At 37.3% G+C, this 17,728-nt stretch overlaps 3 protein-coding genes across 8 annotated transcripts in view; 2 read left to right on the top strand and 1 right to left on the bottom strand.

Annotated features, from left to right (window-relative positions):
- Positions 1-17,728, bottom strand: part of LOC132053085 (protein trichome birefringence-like 10) — a 105,644-nt gene that overhangs the window by 48,374 nt on the left and 39,542 nt on the right. The gene's annotated exons all lie outside the window — the stretch shown is intronic.
- Positions 1,306-9,326, top strand: LOC132053084 (ARM REPEAT PROTEIN INTERACTING WITH ABF2-like). 2 transcript variants are annotated; one of them, XM_059444925.1, is made up of 19 exons: positions 1,306-1,644; positions 2,275-2,435; positions 2,875-3,047; positions 3,139-3,259; positions 3,349-3,423; positions 3,551-3,645; positions 3,809-3,884; positions 4,015-4,122; positions 5,653-5,781; positions 5,904-5,972; positions 6,128-6,187; positions 6,456-6,579; positions 6,673-6,812; positions 7,979-8,042; positions 8,119-8,198; positions 8,501-8,565; positions 8,657-8,774; positions 8,852-8,976; positions 9,066-9,326. In XM_059444925.1, exons 1-19 carry the CDS (start codon positions 1,380-1,382, stop codon positions 9,151-9,153), a joined length of 2,136 nt encoding a protein of 711 aa, XP_059300908.1. In that variant the 5' UTR covers positions 1,306-1,379; the 3' UTR covers positions 9,154-9,326. The 2 variants fall into 2 exon arrangements, with proteins under 2 accessions (XP_059300908.1, XP_059300910.1); XM_059444927.1 differs by having other exon boundaries at positions 1,307-1,644; positions 3,139-3,313.
- On the top strand, positions 10,253-17,701 carry LOC132053082 (DAR GTPase 3, chloroplastic). Of its 5 annotated transcripts, XM_059444920.1 has the most exons (10): positions 10,255-10,442; positions 12,737-12,880; positions 12,998-13,114; positions 15,074-15,217; positions 15,303-15,389; positions 15,885-16,000; positions 16,426-16,607; positions 16,848-16,905; positions 17,012-17,130; positions 17,239-17,701. In XM_059444920.1, exons 1-10 carry the CDS (start codon positions 10,308-10,310, stop codon positions 17,340-17,342), a joined length of 1,206 nt encoding a protein of 401 aa, XP_059300903.1. In that variant the 5' UTR covers positions 10,255-10,307; the 3' UTR covers positions 17,343-17,701. The 5 variants fall into 5 exon arrangements, with proteins under 5 accessions (XP_059300906.1, XP_059300905.1, XP_059300903.1 ...); XM_059444923.1 differs by lacking the exon at positions 16,848-16,905 and having other exon boundaries at positions 10,253-10,442; XM_059444921.1 differs by having other exon boundaries at positions 17,012-17,701.

A 17,728-nucleotide genomic window follows, 5' to 3' on the forward strand; every position in this document is an offset into this window, starting at 1 on the left:
TTAGTTACGGGGGCATACTTTTGGTTATGGGCAAACTTTGCCTTCAAGCATATATATGTATTTTTTCAAGCATATAAACCAAAGTTACATGGAAAAGTATTATGCCGCAACCAAATGTCCATCCCGTATACAAATTCACACTTTGTCCGCAATACAAAGTAGTTAGCAATTTTTGATTTAAATTTGGCATTCAAGTGTCACCCGATTGCATCTTTTAGACCCAAGAAACATTTTCCCATCTTTATTTTGAATGCTCCATCACAAAATTCCTTGCATGATTGTTGGTATGGCGGGTACACTAGAAGAATAGCCTTTGGCAAAATGAAATCAAATGGATCTCACACATCGCTAGACACAAATCGTTTTTCCATTACTTATGCCGCATTTTTGGTATGCTAGTGGCATTGGTTTGGAGAGAAAGGAACCTTTTTTTTTAAAAAACGGCTTTCTTCGATAGACTTTGCGAGAGAGATTGCACAACATATTCACATCCAATTAGAACAACTCAAATGGCATAATTTTCGCTATGAATTGCTATCCCTTTAGCTAAGTGTAGTTGATTGAAAGCGTTTTTTTTTTTTAATGTAATAGTTGCTCCTAGTTTGACTTATACAAGTTAGTGAGTAGGAATTTTACCATGCAGCTTGAAGGACGGCTTTAACTTTTTTTTAAAAAGTTTTTTTGGATGGAATAAAATAGACTTTCAAGGCAAAAAAGAAGTTTGCCTTATAAGGCAAAGTTTAAATTTTGTATGCCCCCTCCCGAGACTTTTAGTTATGTTTAACTAAAAGTCTACGCATAACTAGACTTTGTCTTGAGGGGCAGACTTTTAGTTATGCCGGATCCGCATAACTTTAACTTTTTCTTAAAAATTGTATCTTGATCAGATCCCATACACTCCCCCGATCTGCCTTGCAATAAATTATTTTTTAATTTTATGCCGAGCGGGGGTTCGAACCCAAAAACTTCAAGTATTCGCTCATCTTTCCAAGCAAAGGACAAAATTTAAAGACTACAAATATGGCGGCAAAATTTAAAGACCGCAAATATGAGGGGCAAAATTTAAAGACCACCCCAAACGAAGGGCAATCCGTGCAAAAAAATGGTTGTTCCTTGTGTATTCTGGACTTTTGGGCCGTAGAAGATTCTGTCTCGCTGTAACAACGAAAATAATGGCGGGAGAAGAGCAAAATGTGTTCAATTTTTCAACGGGTTCCCTAAAACGCCGTTCCACCACGTATAAATAAAACGCCGTCACATTTTTTCAACTCCAAGTAAAACAAAAGAGTAACATTTATTTATATCCCTAAACTACCCTAACACACATTCATTACACTGTGTCACACACTCACTCTTCTCTCTCTCTCTCTCTCTCTCCAATGGAGAACCAAGCAAAGCGAAGCAAACAATCATCGAGTACTTCTCGACGAAGCTTGAAGAGAAAGCTTGATGAAGATTTCGAAGACGATAATCGCAAAATCTCTTCTTCTCCAATTTCTCGCGACGATGATGATAATCATCAAGATCTCGTTCCTGAGATTCGTACGCAGGTTGACATTCTAGAATCTACTTTCTCATCAATTGAAGCAGATCGTGCCTCTGCGAAACGTGCTATTCATGTTCTATCCGAGCTTGCTAAGAACGGTAAACTCAAAATCTCGTTTTCATTTCTAGCGGATCAGATTTTTTTTTGTATGTTTCTTCTGGCTAATTTATGTTTGTTGACTGTTAATTCAAGTAATTTTCGAAGCTAAATTGCACTTGATTAATTCAATTTCTAGAAACTGATGGACGATAAGTACTGTATTAGAAAAAACTTTCATGTACTTCTTCAGCCTAATTTGTTTGGCACTGTTCTGTATATCGGAGTTAATTCAACTAATTTTCGAAGCTTAATTGCACTGGATTAATTTAATTTTTTTCTCTTAAAAGAGTAATTCAACGTCTCGTTTTGATTTTCATTTTTAGCGGATTAGAAAATTTTCATGTACTACTTCCGCCTAATTTGTTTGGCGCTTTCTGCTTATCGACAGTTAATTAAACTAATTTACGAAGCTAATTGCAGTGGATTAATTCGATTTCTGGAAACAGCAGGATAAGTACTGTATTAGAAGAAAAAGTCGATTACGAATGTTAGTTAAATTAAAGTTCGTATAGAGTGCAAAATGTCTTGGGATAGAGCTATAAGTGTACATGCAGGGAGTTGAATTGGTTTATTTAATTAGTTTGGGATTGAAAGTTGGTTTTTGATATTTAAGGATTTTTGTGTTGCAGAGGAAATTGTGAACGTGGTTGTAGACTGTGGTGCTGTTCCAGCTTTGGCGAAGCATCTTCAAGTGCCATCCCTTGGGAGTGAAGGAGATGGTGAACAGATGCCGTATGAGCATGAGGTCGAGAAAGGAAGTGCTTTTACGCTTGGGCTTCTTGCAATAAAAGTTAGTACTGAAACCATATTTATGCTCTTAAGACATTTTAGAAGGCAATGTTCGCGATTAGGGCAGATGAACTATCCACAATTTAGCATATACAGGAGCTTGTGTATACAATAGGAGCTGTGTTTTGTTATTGAGTACATGAGCTTGCTTATACAGTAGGAGCTATGTTTTGTTGTTGAATGCATTCCACTTGAATTGGTACTTTAGTTTTACCTGCGTATTGCATGTAACATTTGGTTTATTTGTGCACTCTCTTGCCACTTGTGAAGAAGATGAATGATTTCATTAACAAGGACAGTTACTGGAATGATTGGATATTAGTGTTTCCTATCAATTTTTTATCTATCGGGAGGAATTTGGATTTCTAATTTATTCTGTAGGGTCCTCTGCTGGTAATAATTTACATGGAGGCGTTTTTAACTGTTTATGTGTTTGACAGCCGGAGCACCAGCAACTCATTGTTGATGCTGGAGCTCTGCCTCATCTTGTGGGTCTGCTGAAGAGGCATAAGAATGGACAAAACTCTCGTGCAGTCAATGGCGTTATCCGGAGAGCAGCTGATGCAATCACTAATCTTGCTCATGAAAATAGCAGCATCAAAACTCGTGTTAGGTTATTTTCTTTGTTCTCTGAAACTCTGGTCATTACATAAAATAGAAAGAAGACTTACTTTTCACACTTCATCTCTATTTTGTGCGTGAAGGATTGAAGGTGGTATTCCTCCTCTTGTTGAATTGCTGGAGTTCGCTGATGCAAAGGTGCAAAGAGCAGCTGCAGGAGCCTTGCGAACTTTGGCATTTAAAAATGATGAGAATAAAAATCAGGCTAGTGGCTTTATTCTGATTTCTAAAATTATCTCTGAACTTCTTCTGTTATCTGTTATATTAGAATAATTTCTCTGAATTGATTTCAGATTGTTGAATGCAATGCACTACCTACTCTTATTCTAATGCTGCGGTCTGAAGATACTGCAATACACTATGAAGCGGTTAGGCATCATTTTGCAAGTTCAAATTACTAGCTCTTATTTTGTTCCCACATTTAATTATCTTCAAGGTCATGGCTATGCTTCAAGTTGTAACCATATTAAACGTAATAAAATTGTGGGATGGCAGGTTGGAGTCATTGGAAATTTGGTGCACTCGTCACCAAATATCAAAAAGGAAGTTCTTCTTGCTGGAGCTTTACAACCTGTCATTGGCTTACTTAGGTATAGTGGTGTCTTATAATTTTTGAGTGGCTGGTCCTGTACAACTTCTATTCCCTAGCTACTTATCATTTGCGGAGCACCATAGATGGACCTAGATGTGCTACAATTTGGTTTGTTCTTTTCCTCTTGATGGCTTCTCAATATAACTCTTTTTGTATGATAGTTCATCCTGTTCAGAAAGCCAAAGGGAAGCTGCCTTATTGCTTGGACAATTTGCAGCAACCGACTCAGACTGTAAGGTTGATAAAACTAATGTGCTCTACTAAATGTCATAAAGAGTAGTAAAACTCTCGATTTATTGAAAATTCAAAGTAACTTAATCTGATTTATGCTCTCTTTTTTTTTTTTTTTTTTTTGATGGTTTTGCAGATTCACATCGTGCAAAGAGGTGCTGTACCACCACTAATTGAGATGCTCGAATCCCCAGATGCTCAACTTAGGGAAATGGCAGCCTTTGCCCTTGGAAGGTTGGCACAGGTGACTTGAAATCCTTACATAACTACTTTAGGGTACTTTGTTTCCTTGTGATTATCAAGTAATTCTTCTGTTCTGTTAGTAGTTGTCCCTTGGGCATTATCTCTAGGATAATTCTGTAAACTTATCATTCAGATTTATTTTCTGGCATTACTTGTCTTGATAGTTGATGATCATGGACTTACCTTTCATGATTACTCAGGCCTGTTTTCAAGTATGACACGTGCTCGTGACATCTTCGTCTTGGCCTTACCCCTTTTTCCAATCAAACCTCATACCAAAGAATATACTTGTAGTAGTGGTTCCAATTAGACCATGCTTTTCTGTTTGTTCTGCGAGCTTAGCTTTCAAGAATTTACTTTCTGGTTTACTTGTATGTTTGAGCGAAGTGTTTACAGAAGATTCATATGGGCGACCCCATTAGGATTGAGGTTTAGTTGATTGATTGACTTTGTATTTGGATGATAGATCTTGGACGAACACTTTGATTATTATCTTATATACTGGCTTGCCCACTTTTTAAACATAACTTGTTACTTAGGAGTAACATAAATGATAAAAAAATGATCATGCTTTTGAGTAGTGGTTCCGTTGCCGCCGTTGTGCAGTTACCATGAGAGGTCTGAATTCAAGACTGACTTGTTTTCCTTTCATGGTATACATGTATGGACAATTAACAGTTAAATTCACTATCTTGTTGTTACTTATCGATATCCTTTCATGGTATACATGTATGGACAATTAACAGTTAAATTCACTATCTTGTTGTTACTTATCGATAAACAAAAAAGTGATGTCTCGCTGCTCGAGGGCGACTTACTTCCATGTCTTGAAATATTATATACACATGGCTAGGACTCCCTAAAGCAGTATAAATGTTGGATAACGTGAAATTGATGTATGGCATTTACACCTTTTCTATTGATCAGTTACATGTAATCCTAATATTCTGAAGGGATATTGCTAACTTTGTGATTATATCATAATAATGCGTGAAGGGCCAAAGCTTGGGACTCTTTGTTTTCTTAATTATAATACAGTACGACTAGGAAGTGCCAGGACATTGGGTTCTTCTTTTCTTTCTTCCTCAGTCAATTAGCTACAACTCAGTCCAAACTTATTTAGGTTTTGCTATATGAATTTTCTATATCCTTGTTTATATGAGCTCATTTTATTCCAATACTCAATAATCTAAATGTTAAAGATATAATTAAACAAATAGAAGTGGGCTCTCTCTAACAAGTAACAACTTAAGCTTTTAGATGAAATAAAAATACACTTAATGATATCAGTCCAGGACCTTGGGTTCGAGTCTCATCGCCATCCATTATTGGTAAAAAAAAAAAAAAAAAAAAAAAGAACCATCTGTTTGGCTCATGAATAAGAATCACCCCTCGCACGTAAAGGGGCGTGTTGAAGACATAACTAAGTAAATAGAAGCGTGCTATATCTAACAACTTAGGAGTTGATATGATTTGAGAATTCTCTATATGCACTCTAGTTGATTGAAGTTATTGGTTCCATGATGTTCAGGACACACACAATCAGGCTGGTATTGCTCATTGTGGTGGAATAGTCCCATTACTGAAGCTTCTCGATTCAAAAAATGGATCGTTGCAACATAATGCTGCATTTGCTCTTTATGGGCTTGCTGATAACGAGGTGTTACATCTTATCCAATCACAATCATGTTATTGTAACTAGATTTCATGCTTTTACATGCTTTTCAAAATTTGTAACAACATGTTACATCTCATCTGACTTGGTGCAACTTTCTGCTGTAGGATAATGTTACAGATCTTGTAAAGGTCGGAGGTGTTCAAAAGCTTCAGGATGGAGAATTTATTGTCCAAGTATGATTCCTTTTTTTCTTCCCGTAATCGTTATTTCATGCCAAATATTGTTTAAAGGTCAAGCAATTTCAACAGAATTATGGTGCTTTTCTCATTATTCTTAATTCTTTGCCATTTTTTGCCATGAGCCTTGATATTGTTCACTGATTTTTCAGCCAACTAGAGATTGTGTAGCGAAGACATTGAAAAGATTAGAAGAGAAGATTCATGGACGAGTGAGTTTCTATTTGTTGCAAGGAATTTGTTGATGCATACTTTACTCGTTGGCAGTGAAGCACATGATGCAGTTTCTTATATGAAAACTCAATGAATACGTTTCTTTCGCTAACAAATGCCAAGTTGTTTTGTTTTTTTCTGCCTATGCAATGCGGTGTATCCCCCATTGCCCAGTTCTTTCATTTCCCTTCAATATGGCAAATTTCTTTGTTGAGTCTTATAGGTTACTGATGATTATATCTCAAACCTTTCCGCCCTCTTTTGCAGGTATTGGGCCATTTATTGTATTTGATGCGTGTTGGGGAAAAGGTTATTCAAAGACGAGTCGCTCTGGTGCTTGCCCATCTTTGTTCACCAGATGACCAAAAGACAATATTTATTGATAATGGTGGTATGTGTTCTGTACCTATACTCGGAATGATTTTTTCTCGGCGTGTTGGTTAGGCTGTGACAATTTTCCCACATGTGGACTATGTTCTTGTAGGATTAGAATTGCTTTTAGAGCTTCTAGAATCAACTAACTTGAAGCACGAAAGAGATGGTTCTGTAGCTTTATGCAAGTTGGCTAACAAAGCCAGCTCACTTTCACCAGTCGATGCAGCTCCTCCATCTCCGACACCTCAGGTTTGAATCCGTAGTTTCATTCTAATACGCTGTCAAAGTTTTTGTTCAAGCTTTTGATTCTTAATTCTAACACGGTGTTTATGGGTTTCTATTTAATTTTTCACTGTTACATTTGGTGCTCATCACATTGACTTAACCGTAAGCTATGTTCATATTATGATCGACTTTCAAAGATGTTCCCTGAACTGACTGATGTTCAATTTAATCATTGATTGTGATTTTTGAAGCTTTTACCTTTTACTTTATAGTTTATATGTCAAACCACTTTTTGCTAGCAGTACCGCAAGACTTGAAACTTATAATGTAGCTGTCATGCAAATATATTACATTGTTACTCTACCAACTATTTGATGCCCCTCTTTTTGAGTGCTCATGAAGGTTCATCAGTGAACTACTGCATAAAAACTTTGGTCTTAGTTTCTTCCCATCTTGTGGATTTTCTTTCTCAAATTTACATGTTGACCTGTGACTAGACCCCACTTGTGGGCTTACACTGGGTATGTTGTTGATCTGTGGGTCTCAATTATTTGAGAGAGCATCTATTTAGAGTATGATATGCTACTTCTTTTTGTTCTTGGAAGGTATCTGTTATGTTGGTGAGGAGTAGAAGACTTTAGAGCCCCTTGATATGCTAAATTTGCTTCACGGAGCGATATGTTTTTTGCTTCTCGGAGGGTGTGTATACCCAAGACTTGGTCTTCCTGTTGATGGTTTATTCAGGTCTATAACCTCGTCAATGGTTCTAGGTTTTAGTAATCCAAAACAGTTAAGTTCTGAAAACTTCACACTCTCCTTTAATTGACGGTAGATTGGTGTATTCTGAGAATCTATCAATATGACTGCTTTGCTTATCCCTACATTGTAAGGATGTAGATTTTGGAAGTAACTCGTCATCACTTTGGGGTGTGTTTGAGGAGGGTTTGCATGTTGACAGAACTCAGAGGCTGTTTTCACCACAGTTTGCTTGATGTTCACTTTCTTCACCAATTAAAAATGTCGTCTAACTTTTTATGTTTGTTAGTTTGTATGTCTGCTCTCTGTCTTCTCTTTCTCACTCGACATATAGGTTGTTCATAACCATTCATAGTGCAGTAATTAGAAAATTTATTTGCTCCTATATTGCATCTCTTTTCCTTATTTTCTCCTTTTGCATTTCTTTAATGCAGGTCTATCTGGGCGAGCAGTATGTAAATAATTCTACGCTATCTGATGTCACATTTTTAGTTGAAGGTAGCAGCAGTTTTCTGATTATTGTCATCTTCTTTGTTTCATGCGGTGTCTTAATGGTTTTTTGGTCCTCCACCAGGCAAGCGGTTCTATGCCCACAGAATCTGTTTACTTGCTTCTTCTGATGCATTTCGAGCAATGTTTGATGGTGGCTACAGGGTAAGTCAAATTGTTGGCCTAAAGATTTTTTTGCTTTTACTTGTAGTTTTTTTTTTTTTTTTTTTTTTAAATTGATCATTAGCAATTCCAGTGGAAAGTTGTTTTTGCCCTAACTATTTTCTTCTACTGATTACCTTTCCCTTTGGACAAATCTAAAACTGACTGAATTAAATGGCCTTTGAAAATTGTGCTAAAAAGCGAACATCTTTGTTTGAAATACTATGAGCATGTGTTATGTCACTTGGCCAAATGCACAAATATGGAGTACAAAACTCTGATGATCTGTTATCTATTCATTGCAGGAAAGAGACGCGAAAGACATAGAGATTCCCAATATTCCATGGAATGTTTTTGAGTTGATGATGAGGTGCAATGCTCTTAAATTTCCCTCAGATCTGGGATTTTGATTGTACAAATTGATCTAGCATATCTAAGATACGAATATTTCTTGCTTGCAGGTACATATACACAGGATCCGTTGATGTTAATATGGATGTTGCACAGGATCTTCTAAGGGCTGCTGATCAATATCTTCTAGAGGGCCTTAAGCGCCTGTGCGAGTATGCAATTGCACAGGTGAGTGCTGGGGACCTTTCTGTGTCTGATCGGGATTCATGTTGGGTTTCTTTCTGATAATTGCACTTCTTCTCTAGGATATCTCTGTGGAAAATGTCTCTCTGATGTTTGAGTTGTCGGAGGCATTCAATGCATTGTCATTACGAAATGCTTGCATTCTCTTCATTTTGGAGAAGTTCGACAAATTATGTGCCATGCCATGGTATGTCCAGATTCCCTAAACTAATATGCTCGTAGACAAAATTGTATGTGTAATTGTGTATTAACACACTATAATCTCGTTACCTGTAGGTATTCACACTTGATTCAACGCATGTTACCCGAGACACGTGCGTACTTTGAAAGGGCGCTGACCAGGCCAATTCAAGCTGACCTCTGATGTAGATTTAGGTTCATTTTTATTCTTTGATTAAATGGAAAACATCAGGTAAAATGTACAGGAAGTGGGTGTTATTGCACTCGTCTCTAATTGCAAGAGTTAAATGTAATCTCTCATCGAGTGCAATTCCAGATTTGTTATGACGTTTAACGTAGCTTATTAAGTTCAGTTGGCACACCAGCCATGTGGTTCCTAAATCTCTTCCACAGAAGCTACAAATAGCATTGCCTGATTTATGTAGATTTCAATTCTCCACAATATTATTGGGATCTCATCGATGCCTTGTCCCATTTGAGAGTGCATTAACTTTCATACTTAGATAATCGGTATTCATTTACTAGATGTAGAAAATCCTTGATAACTCTACGACAATTAACAATTTGCTAGCTCACTGTATTTAAGATTGTTTGTTTTGACTGTAGAGAGCTAACAAGGTGATTTTAGCTTTTTGATGCTACTAGGTAGCTCTAACTTTACCTGTAATTTGCATCTTCTTGATGACTGTTGCTTCTAATGATAACAATTATTTCATCAAACAAAAAAACTCTGCGACAATTAACTGGACAATTATCTCTGGTCAATTAATGGGACAGTTTTACAAATTTACCTCGAGGTATATGAGCATATGCCAGTCACAATTATTTTTCTATCTGAATAGCATAAACAAGTATTTTGGGTTTTGCATAATGAAACTACTTTTCCTTTCTGAGTAACCCAGTGTACTTTTAAATCTTTGTTTCCCTAGTATAATAAATTTCCCAAATAGGAACAGCAAATATAAAAGAAAACAAGAAGAGCAAAACAAACATGAGGCTTCTGAAAAATTAAAGCATTTAGACGTTTGTTTTCAAGTTTTCCAAAACTAAGTTTAGTAAAAATAAAAATGTTTGCTTGATGTTTTCTACAAAACAATTTCTTTTACCAACTTTAGTAACCTCTGTTTAGAAATGCTACTATAAAATAACTTTTAGAGCTCCCACCTAAAGTTACGTCGTTAGCCAGTCGCCATAAAAAGGAAATATTATAATTTCAATTAAAGTTACAAATTTAATTATTTGTTTAAAAAATTTATAAATTGATTATTTATTAACCAATTCATAATTTTTTGCAAACGTGTTGATATGGGCAGCGCAGAGTAAGTGTGAAGGGATAAGATGGGTACGCAACTCCCTGGTTTATTGCTTAACAGCGCTGGCCTTACACTCGGCGGCAGGCAGCCTCTTAGTTGCCGGCCAGCCTTACAACCACTGGCAGCTGCTAATCCTTCTACTCTCTCTTCCACTATTCAGGTAAAACATCCAAAATTATTACCGTGCTTCATTTACGCTGTTACAGCAAAAAGCTTGAAACTTAGTTATATCTGCTGCTGCTTATAATTACTCAAGAACTGATGTATTATGCAAAATTTCAACTTCACTAACTTCTATATTTAAGGTGTTAATTTGTTTGCATAATATTCCATCCGTCCCAAAGGGAACAAAAGAAGTTTGTCTGAGGCATCTAATTTTGCTGTGCGAATTGGGACATCAATCATTTAGACTACCATTATAATTAGCAACTACATGAAAAGTTATAAAAATCCCAACTTCCTATAGTTAAATTTTTTGAAGTAATCTAAGTTGAATTAGAACATTAATACGTTAATTTTAATTTTTTAAATCGAACTTTTAGAAAGTATATAAAAAGCACCATAAATGACAACTGTGTATAGTAAATTTTTTTTAAGACGTTTGACATAACCTAGTTAAAAGGAAAAACTGCTTAATTCCCTAATGGTTGCCAAAAAAAAAATATTCAGATGGAGGAAGAACTTCTGAATATTAGAGATGGAGGTGTAGAGACGAAGCATACTTCACGTTTGAGTGTGTAACGAAGGGGCAAAGACTGCTGTTTTTTTTTTTTGTTTTTTTTGTTTTTTTTTGTTTTTTTGGGATAAGGTACAAGTTTTAGAGCAAAAACTGTTGCTGAGAGGAGGAAGCAGCATGTTCTGGTACTTGTTGCATGTAAAGGAGAAATACACGGAGAAGTTATTACTGTGTCATAGCCATTGCTTTAGGGAGTTTGTAAGTGTCCCTTCCAAGAGAAAAAAGTTATTATAGGTGTGAGATTGGATAAGCTGAATGTGAAAAATAGTTCTTAGAGAAGCTATTGAATCAGTTAAGAAGGAATCAATTGTAGTGTAACATAATTGGATCGTTTCAATCAATTGAAATTGAGACAAGCTCATTATACCAAATCTTTGCTCTAAGATTGAACCTGTGTATACCCCGAGCTCCAGTAAGGTAGGTTCCAGCGGCAAGACATCAGTATTTGGAATGCCATGTGCGGTGCAAGTTTAAAGGAACTCGATCTCTCAGCTCCTTTATTTGCTCAAGCATCTGTCAGCATAATGTTCTTGATATTAGTGCTTCACAGCGGTTGAAGATGCTTTTTGTAGGATACTAGTTTTCAATACAAGCCAGTTAGAACCTCTCTTCTGACTCATGGGCGCAAGATAATGCTTCCATGTGGTTGTTTTGATGCTGACCCCGTCGAAATTATAGTCATTTCTCTTTGGATTGTATGTGGCGATTATGTCATGCTAGGATTCTTGTCTTTGAAGGGTGCCTTGTTTTGATGTTATCGGCTGAGGTATAACCAGAGATGGGCATAGGGGTTATGCAGTTTCCGCTTTGCAAACGACTTCCTTTTTCTGCCCTAGCTGAGTAACTTTTTGACTTCATTGGTCTAGGTTTCATCAATTCTTATACAACTAATGTGATTTAATCTAGTATTCTTTTTGCATAAACAAAAACCCAAATCCATCATTGAAGTGTATGACAGCCTCAGATCTCTTCCAAAAATTAATGAGGTCTCATGTAGAAGTCGGCCCATAGCACTTGTTCAGCTTGTTGCCATCTTGACAAGAAGACATGCCAAGAAGTCAACAAATTGCTTTCAAACAGTGGCCTTCTGTGAATATTTGAGCGTGCTTTGCTAGCCTGTAATTCTTCCCATGTAATACAAATTCTTCCCATGAGCGTGCTTTTTCTTGAGCCGAGGGTCTTCCGGAAACAGCCTCCCTATCTAAGGTAGGGGTAAGGTCTGCGTACAATCTACCCTCCCCACACCCCACATTGTGGGACTCACTGGGTATGTTGTTGTTGTTGTATCTGTACTTAATCTGTCTCCCTTGACCTTTCATGAAAAGCATGGTGACTTGGAAGCTGCAAATGATTTCTTATTTCTCATGCTTAATTTGTTTGTTGCATGTTGGCACATATAAATTCATCTGTTTTCCCCCTTTTTAGTAAGTTTAGCTATGTGCAAAACTTAACATTCATGGATTGTGGTTTATATTAGGTTTTTGTTCTTCTTTCAGGCTACAATAGTGATGTATTTTCTCATTCATTCTCACATGCAACACTTAGACACAGAAAAATGTTCTCTTATGTGGGTATTATTTATCATCTAATCCTGATCACTTTTCTTGCTCTTGTTGAATTTTTGGTATAACTTTATCTAATTAATTACACAAAACTTCTGGAGGGTTTCTTTAACTATCCATTAGAAGAAGTAATGTTATTGTGAGTCAACTTTTCAGGTTGTTGGTTGGAAAGGTGCTGGAGGGTCTGGCAATGAGAATTCAAAACTTTTTAATGCTTTTGAAGGCATCCAAGAAGAGTATGGCTGGAATGATCTAGAAACTGATCTTTATCATTGGACTAAGACTTTACGACCAGTTCAGGTATGCACAAGGTGCGGACTTGACCTTTTACTTCTGTATGGTTTCAAAATTTTCACGTGTTTCCCTGTCGAATATTTCACCTTCTAACCTAACACTGTGCTACTATTATTTAAATAGTGGTATCCAGGTCATATCGCGAAAACTGAGAAAGAGCTCAAGGAACAGTTGAAACTAATGGATGTTGTCATAGAGGTTCGAGATGCAAGAATTCCAATGTCCACAAGTCATCCACAGGTTAGAAACTTACCTGTTTATGTTTTAGTCTATTTTGCATTTTGGCTACGTTATTGAGCGTTTTGGGCTATATTTGCATTTTCACTAGGGTATTGAGTGATGTGTTAGTAATTTTTTTTTTTTTCTTTTTTTTTCGATGAAGTGATGTGTTAGTAATCTAGCCTGCAACAGCTAGATTAGCCTGCCTTTCCGACAGCTAGGTTAATGTGGGCCACTGTGCTATCCTAAACAACCTTTACCACTTAAGACTTGTTGTATAAAAGTTGAGTATTGCAAACAGCTTGAGGTTTTGATCATTATATTCTATTCGAATTGAAGAAAGTGCTTTGGAGTGCATTTCTGCATTTGAGTATTGATAAATGTTATGCTTGATAATTTCTGATCAGAAATGGGACTGCTAGGTATTCTGCATATTGATTGCCTTTATAGCACTGGCCAACTATTTTCCCCTTGGCCCTGGCCCATCCTTAACTGATACACCATCTCGTAGAGATTTCCTAGTCTGGCTTAGAAATGTGCCTATATTTAACAAAACTTTCAATCACTTTGATGGTTTTCACTTTGCAGCTTCAAAGACTAGATTATTCATGGGTATCACTTCGACCCTATTCCCTTTGGCAAAGTCAAACAAGAGCACAATGAGATGTAGGAAATTTTTTCCAATGATTCAAAGAGTGTGCTGTGAAGTAGATACACACGAATTTATTTTGAACCAGGGTAACTACATGTGCAATTCATAATCCTTTTCTTGACTTCCATTATTAAACTTACTACAACATACCCAATGTAGTCCCACAAAGTTGGGTCTGGGGAGGGTAGAGTGTACGCAAACCTTACCCCTACCTTGGGAGATAGAGAGGTTGTTTCCGATAGACCCTTGGCTTAGAATAAAGCAATAATAAACCAGGTCAAATAAGAAAAATGGACAATAACTGCAACAAAACATTATGCTAAGCAAAGAACAAGAGACAGTAAATAATAGTAGAAACCAAAGGGCAAGGAACTACAGGATAAATACTATGAGCACTAGTAAGGAAGAATAAGCAAGACAAGGCTCTACTACCTCCTAACCATCTACCCTAATCTGCGTCTTCCACAACCTCCTATTTAAGGTCGTCCTCGATAAGCTGCAACTGCACCATTTCCACCTCTCTCCGATACTTCTTCGGCCTACCTCTACCTCTCCTGAAGCCATCCATAGCCAACCTCTCACACATCCGCACTGGGGCATCCGCGCATCTCCTCTTCACATGCCCTAACCATCTCAGCCTCGCTCCCTGCATCTTTCCTCCATCGAGGCCACTCCCACCTTGTCATGGATATCTACATTTCTAATCCTATCTCTCCTAGTCCACCGCAGCATTCTCATCTCCGCAACTTTCATCTTCTGAACGTGAGAGTTCTTGACTAGCCAACACTCCGCTCCATACATCATAGTTGGTCTAGTCACCCCTCTGTAGAACTTGCCTTTGAGTTTTGGTGGCATCTTCTTATCACATAAGACTCCGGATGCTAGCGTCCATTTCATCCACTCTGCACCAATACGATGTGTGACATCATCGTCAATCTGTCCATTATTAAACTTGTGGCATATTTATTGTTTTTCGCATTGTACAACAACAACAACAACCCAGTGGAATCCCACAACGTGGGGTCTGGGGAGGGTAGAGTGTACGCAGACCTTACTCCTACCAAGGTAGGATGGCTGTTTCCGAAAGACCCTCGGCTCAATAGAATCATAGTTAGATACCTAAATGTAAGAAAACTATTTTGCGACACAGAGATTTTTTTTTCTCGCTAGAATGAATGTTTTTTGCATTGTAGATTATGTTATTTTATAATCAAGGGTATTTTATAACAGCACCAGACTCCTATGGCAATTTGCATGTGGGATTGTTATGTTGTCTCCTTTCAACTTTCATCTACTTGTTTTGTTAGTAATTCAATTTCTATGAGCAGATGGACTCATGGCTTGGCAACAGAAAGAGGATTTTGGTTTTGAATCGAGAGGATATGATATCAACTGCTGATCGCAATGCTTGGGCAACTTATTATGCTAATCAAGGGATTAAAGTTGTTTTCTCCAATGGCCAACTTGGAATGGTGATTGGAATAACATTTACTTGTTTCTGCTCTAACAAACAGTGTCTTTATACTTCTGTTGATTCATGTATTGGACAAATTTCAGGGAGCGCTGAAGCTTGGAAGGTTGGCGAAAGCATTAGCGGGTACTGTGAACATTAAACGTAAAGCAAAAGGACTACTTCCTCGTCCAGTGAGTTTACTAAGTTTGATAATTGTTCATATCATCCATGCCTTTAGACTGTAGATCTGTCATAAGCTCATTGCAGTTGTCAAGACAAATGAAACTTAAATGATTTCTTACTTCCATTCCACCAAATTCAGCTGGTTCGTGACTAATGTTAGCAATCTAATTCTGATTTTTGATATTTCATCTTCATCATTTACATATAGACCATTGGAAACATCTACTGCGATATAAAAGAAATACGAGGAGTTCAATGGCGAACTTCAAAGTTTTACCATCACACCAGGGGAAAAATGTTACTTGGGCTGCTATAATCTTGTACCAATGTACTGATGAACAGCATTTGGAAATTATGTAATAGAACAGAAAATTCTTATTTGGTTCACTAGTTGATGGAACGACAAAATTCTGGAACTACTTCCTTAGTTAGCATAGAGGGCTTCATGTCTGCTTCTTCTGGGTTAGTTTTTTCTAACTGAGAAATTTTATATGTTTTGACAGGTTCGAGCTGGTATAGTCGGGTATCCAAATGTTGGTAAGTCATCTCTGGTAAATCGTTTGTTGAAGCGTCGGATGTGTCCTGCAGCCCCAAGACCAGGTGTTACCAGAGAGCTGAAGTATGTCCATAGCTCCTTACTCTTTTCTTTTGCGGCGAGTTCATTCGCTAGAGATTCCATGAAAAATCCCCCAAAAGTTTGATTCCAAAGCGTGTATCTCTTCTTTACTTTTAAGTGATAAGGGGGTGACAGGGTTGTACTTTCTTCTCTATTTTGCTGTCTCATTCCGATACCTCATGAACCACTTCAATTTTCCAGTCATTTTTAAAATTAAGCATTACATAGAAATTGATAGGAGTACATTTTATAGTTTTTAGCAATCTATTTCAAAATATTGATTTGCTAAGTGGAACTGAGTGAAGATTTCACCATAGTTAGGTCAATTTTTATGCAAGAAGGAAGGCTTTCATCAATTAATTTAAAAGGACTAGATTAAATTTTACACTCTTTGTCCTTTTAATTTTCTCACTGCTCCTTTTTAAAAGGTGGGTCCGTTTTGGGAAAGATCTAGAGCTACTGGATTCGCCTGGTATAATTCCAATGAGGATCAGTGATCAGACAGCAGCAATAAAGCTTGCCATATGTGATGATATTGGAGAGAGATCTTATGATGCTACAGATGTTGCAGCCATTCTTGTACAGATGCTTTTGAAGCTTCCAAATGTTGGTATGTTTCCTGTCTTTCAGATACAAAATATTCAATCACTTTAGCAGATACTATTCACTTGTGTAGGTAGGTTTCTTGTTGGTAAGATGTCGCTTAAGATACTATCAGCACTCATCCTATTATATCTCTTATTGCACTTCGGCATGAGCTCTTGTATGTAGGTCTGCCCCGGGGTATTCATTTTAAGCTGCTTGTATGCATGCTGCCTTTTATTTTTCTGATATGGGTCACTCTGACCAGGTAATAAAGTTCTTTGTGACCGCTACAAGATTGAGGCAGATGGGCGCTGTGGTAAAACGTGCGTATGGCAAATTAATACCAAAAGGGTGCATCTGGAATTATGGGTGCCCCAGCAGGGATTTGTTCTATAGTTCCATTTTGATCTTCATTTGTTTTGGTTGCAGATTTGTTCAGAAGCTCGCTGTTCAGTTATTTAACGCGGACAATAACCAAGCAGCATTTCGTATCTTGCAAGATTTCCGGAAAGGGAAATTTGGTTGGATATCACTAGAGCGGCCACCCAGGTAGACCTGTGCATTTCGGACCTTGTTCTACTGCTTTCATGTATATCAATCAAAGTAGTGAAAAGTTCTTGGATGCTTCTCTAAATCAACATGGAAGTACTTCGACGGGGAAGACACCCAGGACGCTGTTCGCATCTTTCATGTGAATTTTGGGGTGGTTCTGAAATGCCTGCGAGCTAGAAAGTTATATGCCACTGAACCTACTCAATGAAGCTACAGGTGGTGTAATTGGTTCTTGAGTTCCATTTGTGTCATACAGCAATGGTGACTTTGGTTCTTAATCTTCAGTTGTAACTATTATCTTCAAACAACTAGATTATAGTTTGGCTATAATTCCATCTGTTGGAATTAATCACAATATTCCAACTTTAGTTCTCAACCTGCTGTATGGAGGTGCTGAGTTGGTGATGTAGATCTTGTCGTTAATATTGTTTGCGAAAAATGCGAGACTTCTAGGTTTATTCCTCCCCACCCCCTTCAGAGAGACAGCGAGATGATTAGGCCGTGTCTATCAGTAGAATTTCTAGTCCAGATACATTGGACAATATTTGACTGAATTCTATGCTCAAATGTTGCATATGTGAAATGAAGGGCAAA

This window comes from Lycium ferocissimum, chromosome 4 (assembly GCF_029784015.1).
Source record: "Lycium ferocissimum isolate CSIRO_LF1 chromosome 4, AGI_CSIRO_Lferr_CH_V1, whole genome shotgun sequence".
Classification (NCBI taxonomy): domain Eukaryota; kingdom Viridiplantae; phylum Streptophyta; class Magnoliopsida; order Solanales; family Solanaceae; genus Lycium; species Lycium ferocissimum.

Bases quoted from the DNA above. Each gene is read 5' to 3' on its own strand.
- LOC132053084 (XM_059444927.1), top strand. From the start codon at position 1,380: ATGGAGAACCAAGCAAAGCGAAGCAAACAATCATCGAGTACTTCTCGA. The intron at 4,123-5,652 runs GTGACTTGAAAT...CATGATGTTCAG, and splicing joins CCCTTGGAAGGTTGGCACAG to GACACACACAATCAGGCTGG. The intron at 8,775-8,851 runs GTGAGTGCTGGG...CTTCTTCTCTAG, and splicing joins GCGAGTATGCAATTGCACAG to GATATCTCTGTGGAAAATGT.
- LOC132053082 (XM_059444920.1), top strand. From the start codon at position 10,308: ATGGGTACGCAACTCCCTGGTTTATTGCTTAACAGCGCTGGCCTTACA. The intron at 13,115-15,073 runs GTTAGAAACTTA...TTCTATGAGCAG, and splicing joins TGTCCACAAGTCATCCACAG to ATGGACTCATGGCTTGGCAA. The intron at 16,906-17,011 runs GTGCGTATGGCA...TTTTGGTTGCAG, and splicing joins GATGGGCGCTGTGGTAAAAC to ATTTGTTCAGAAGCTCGCTG.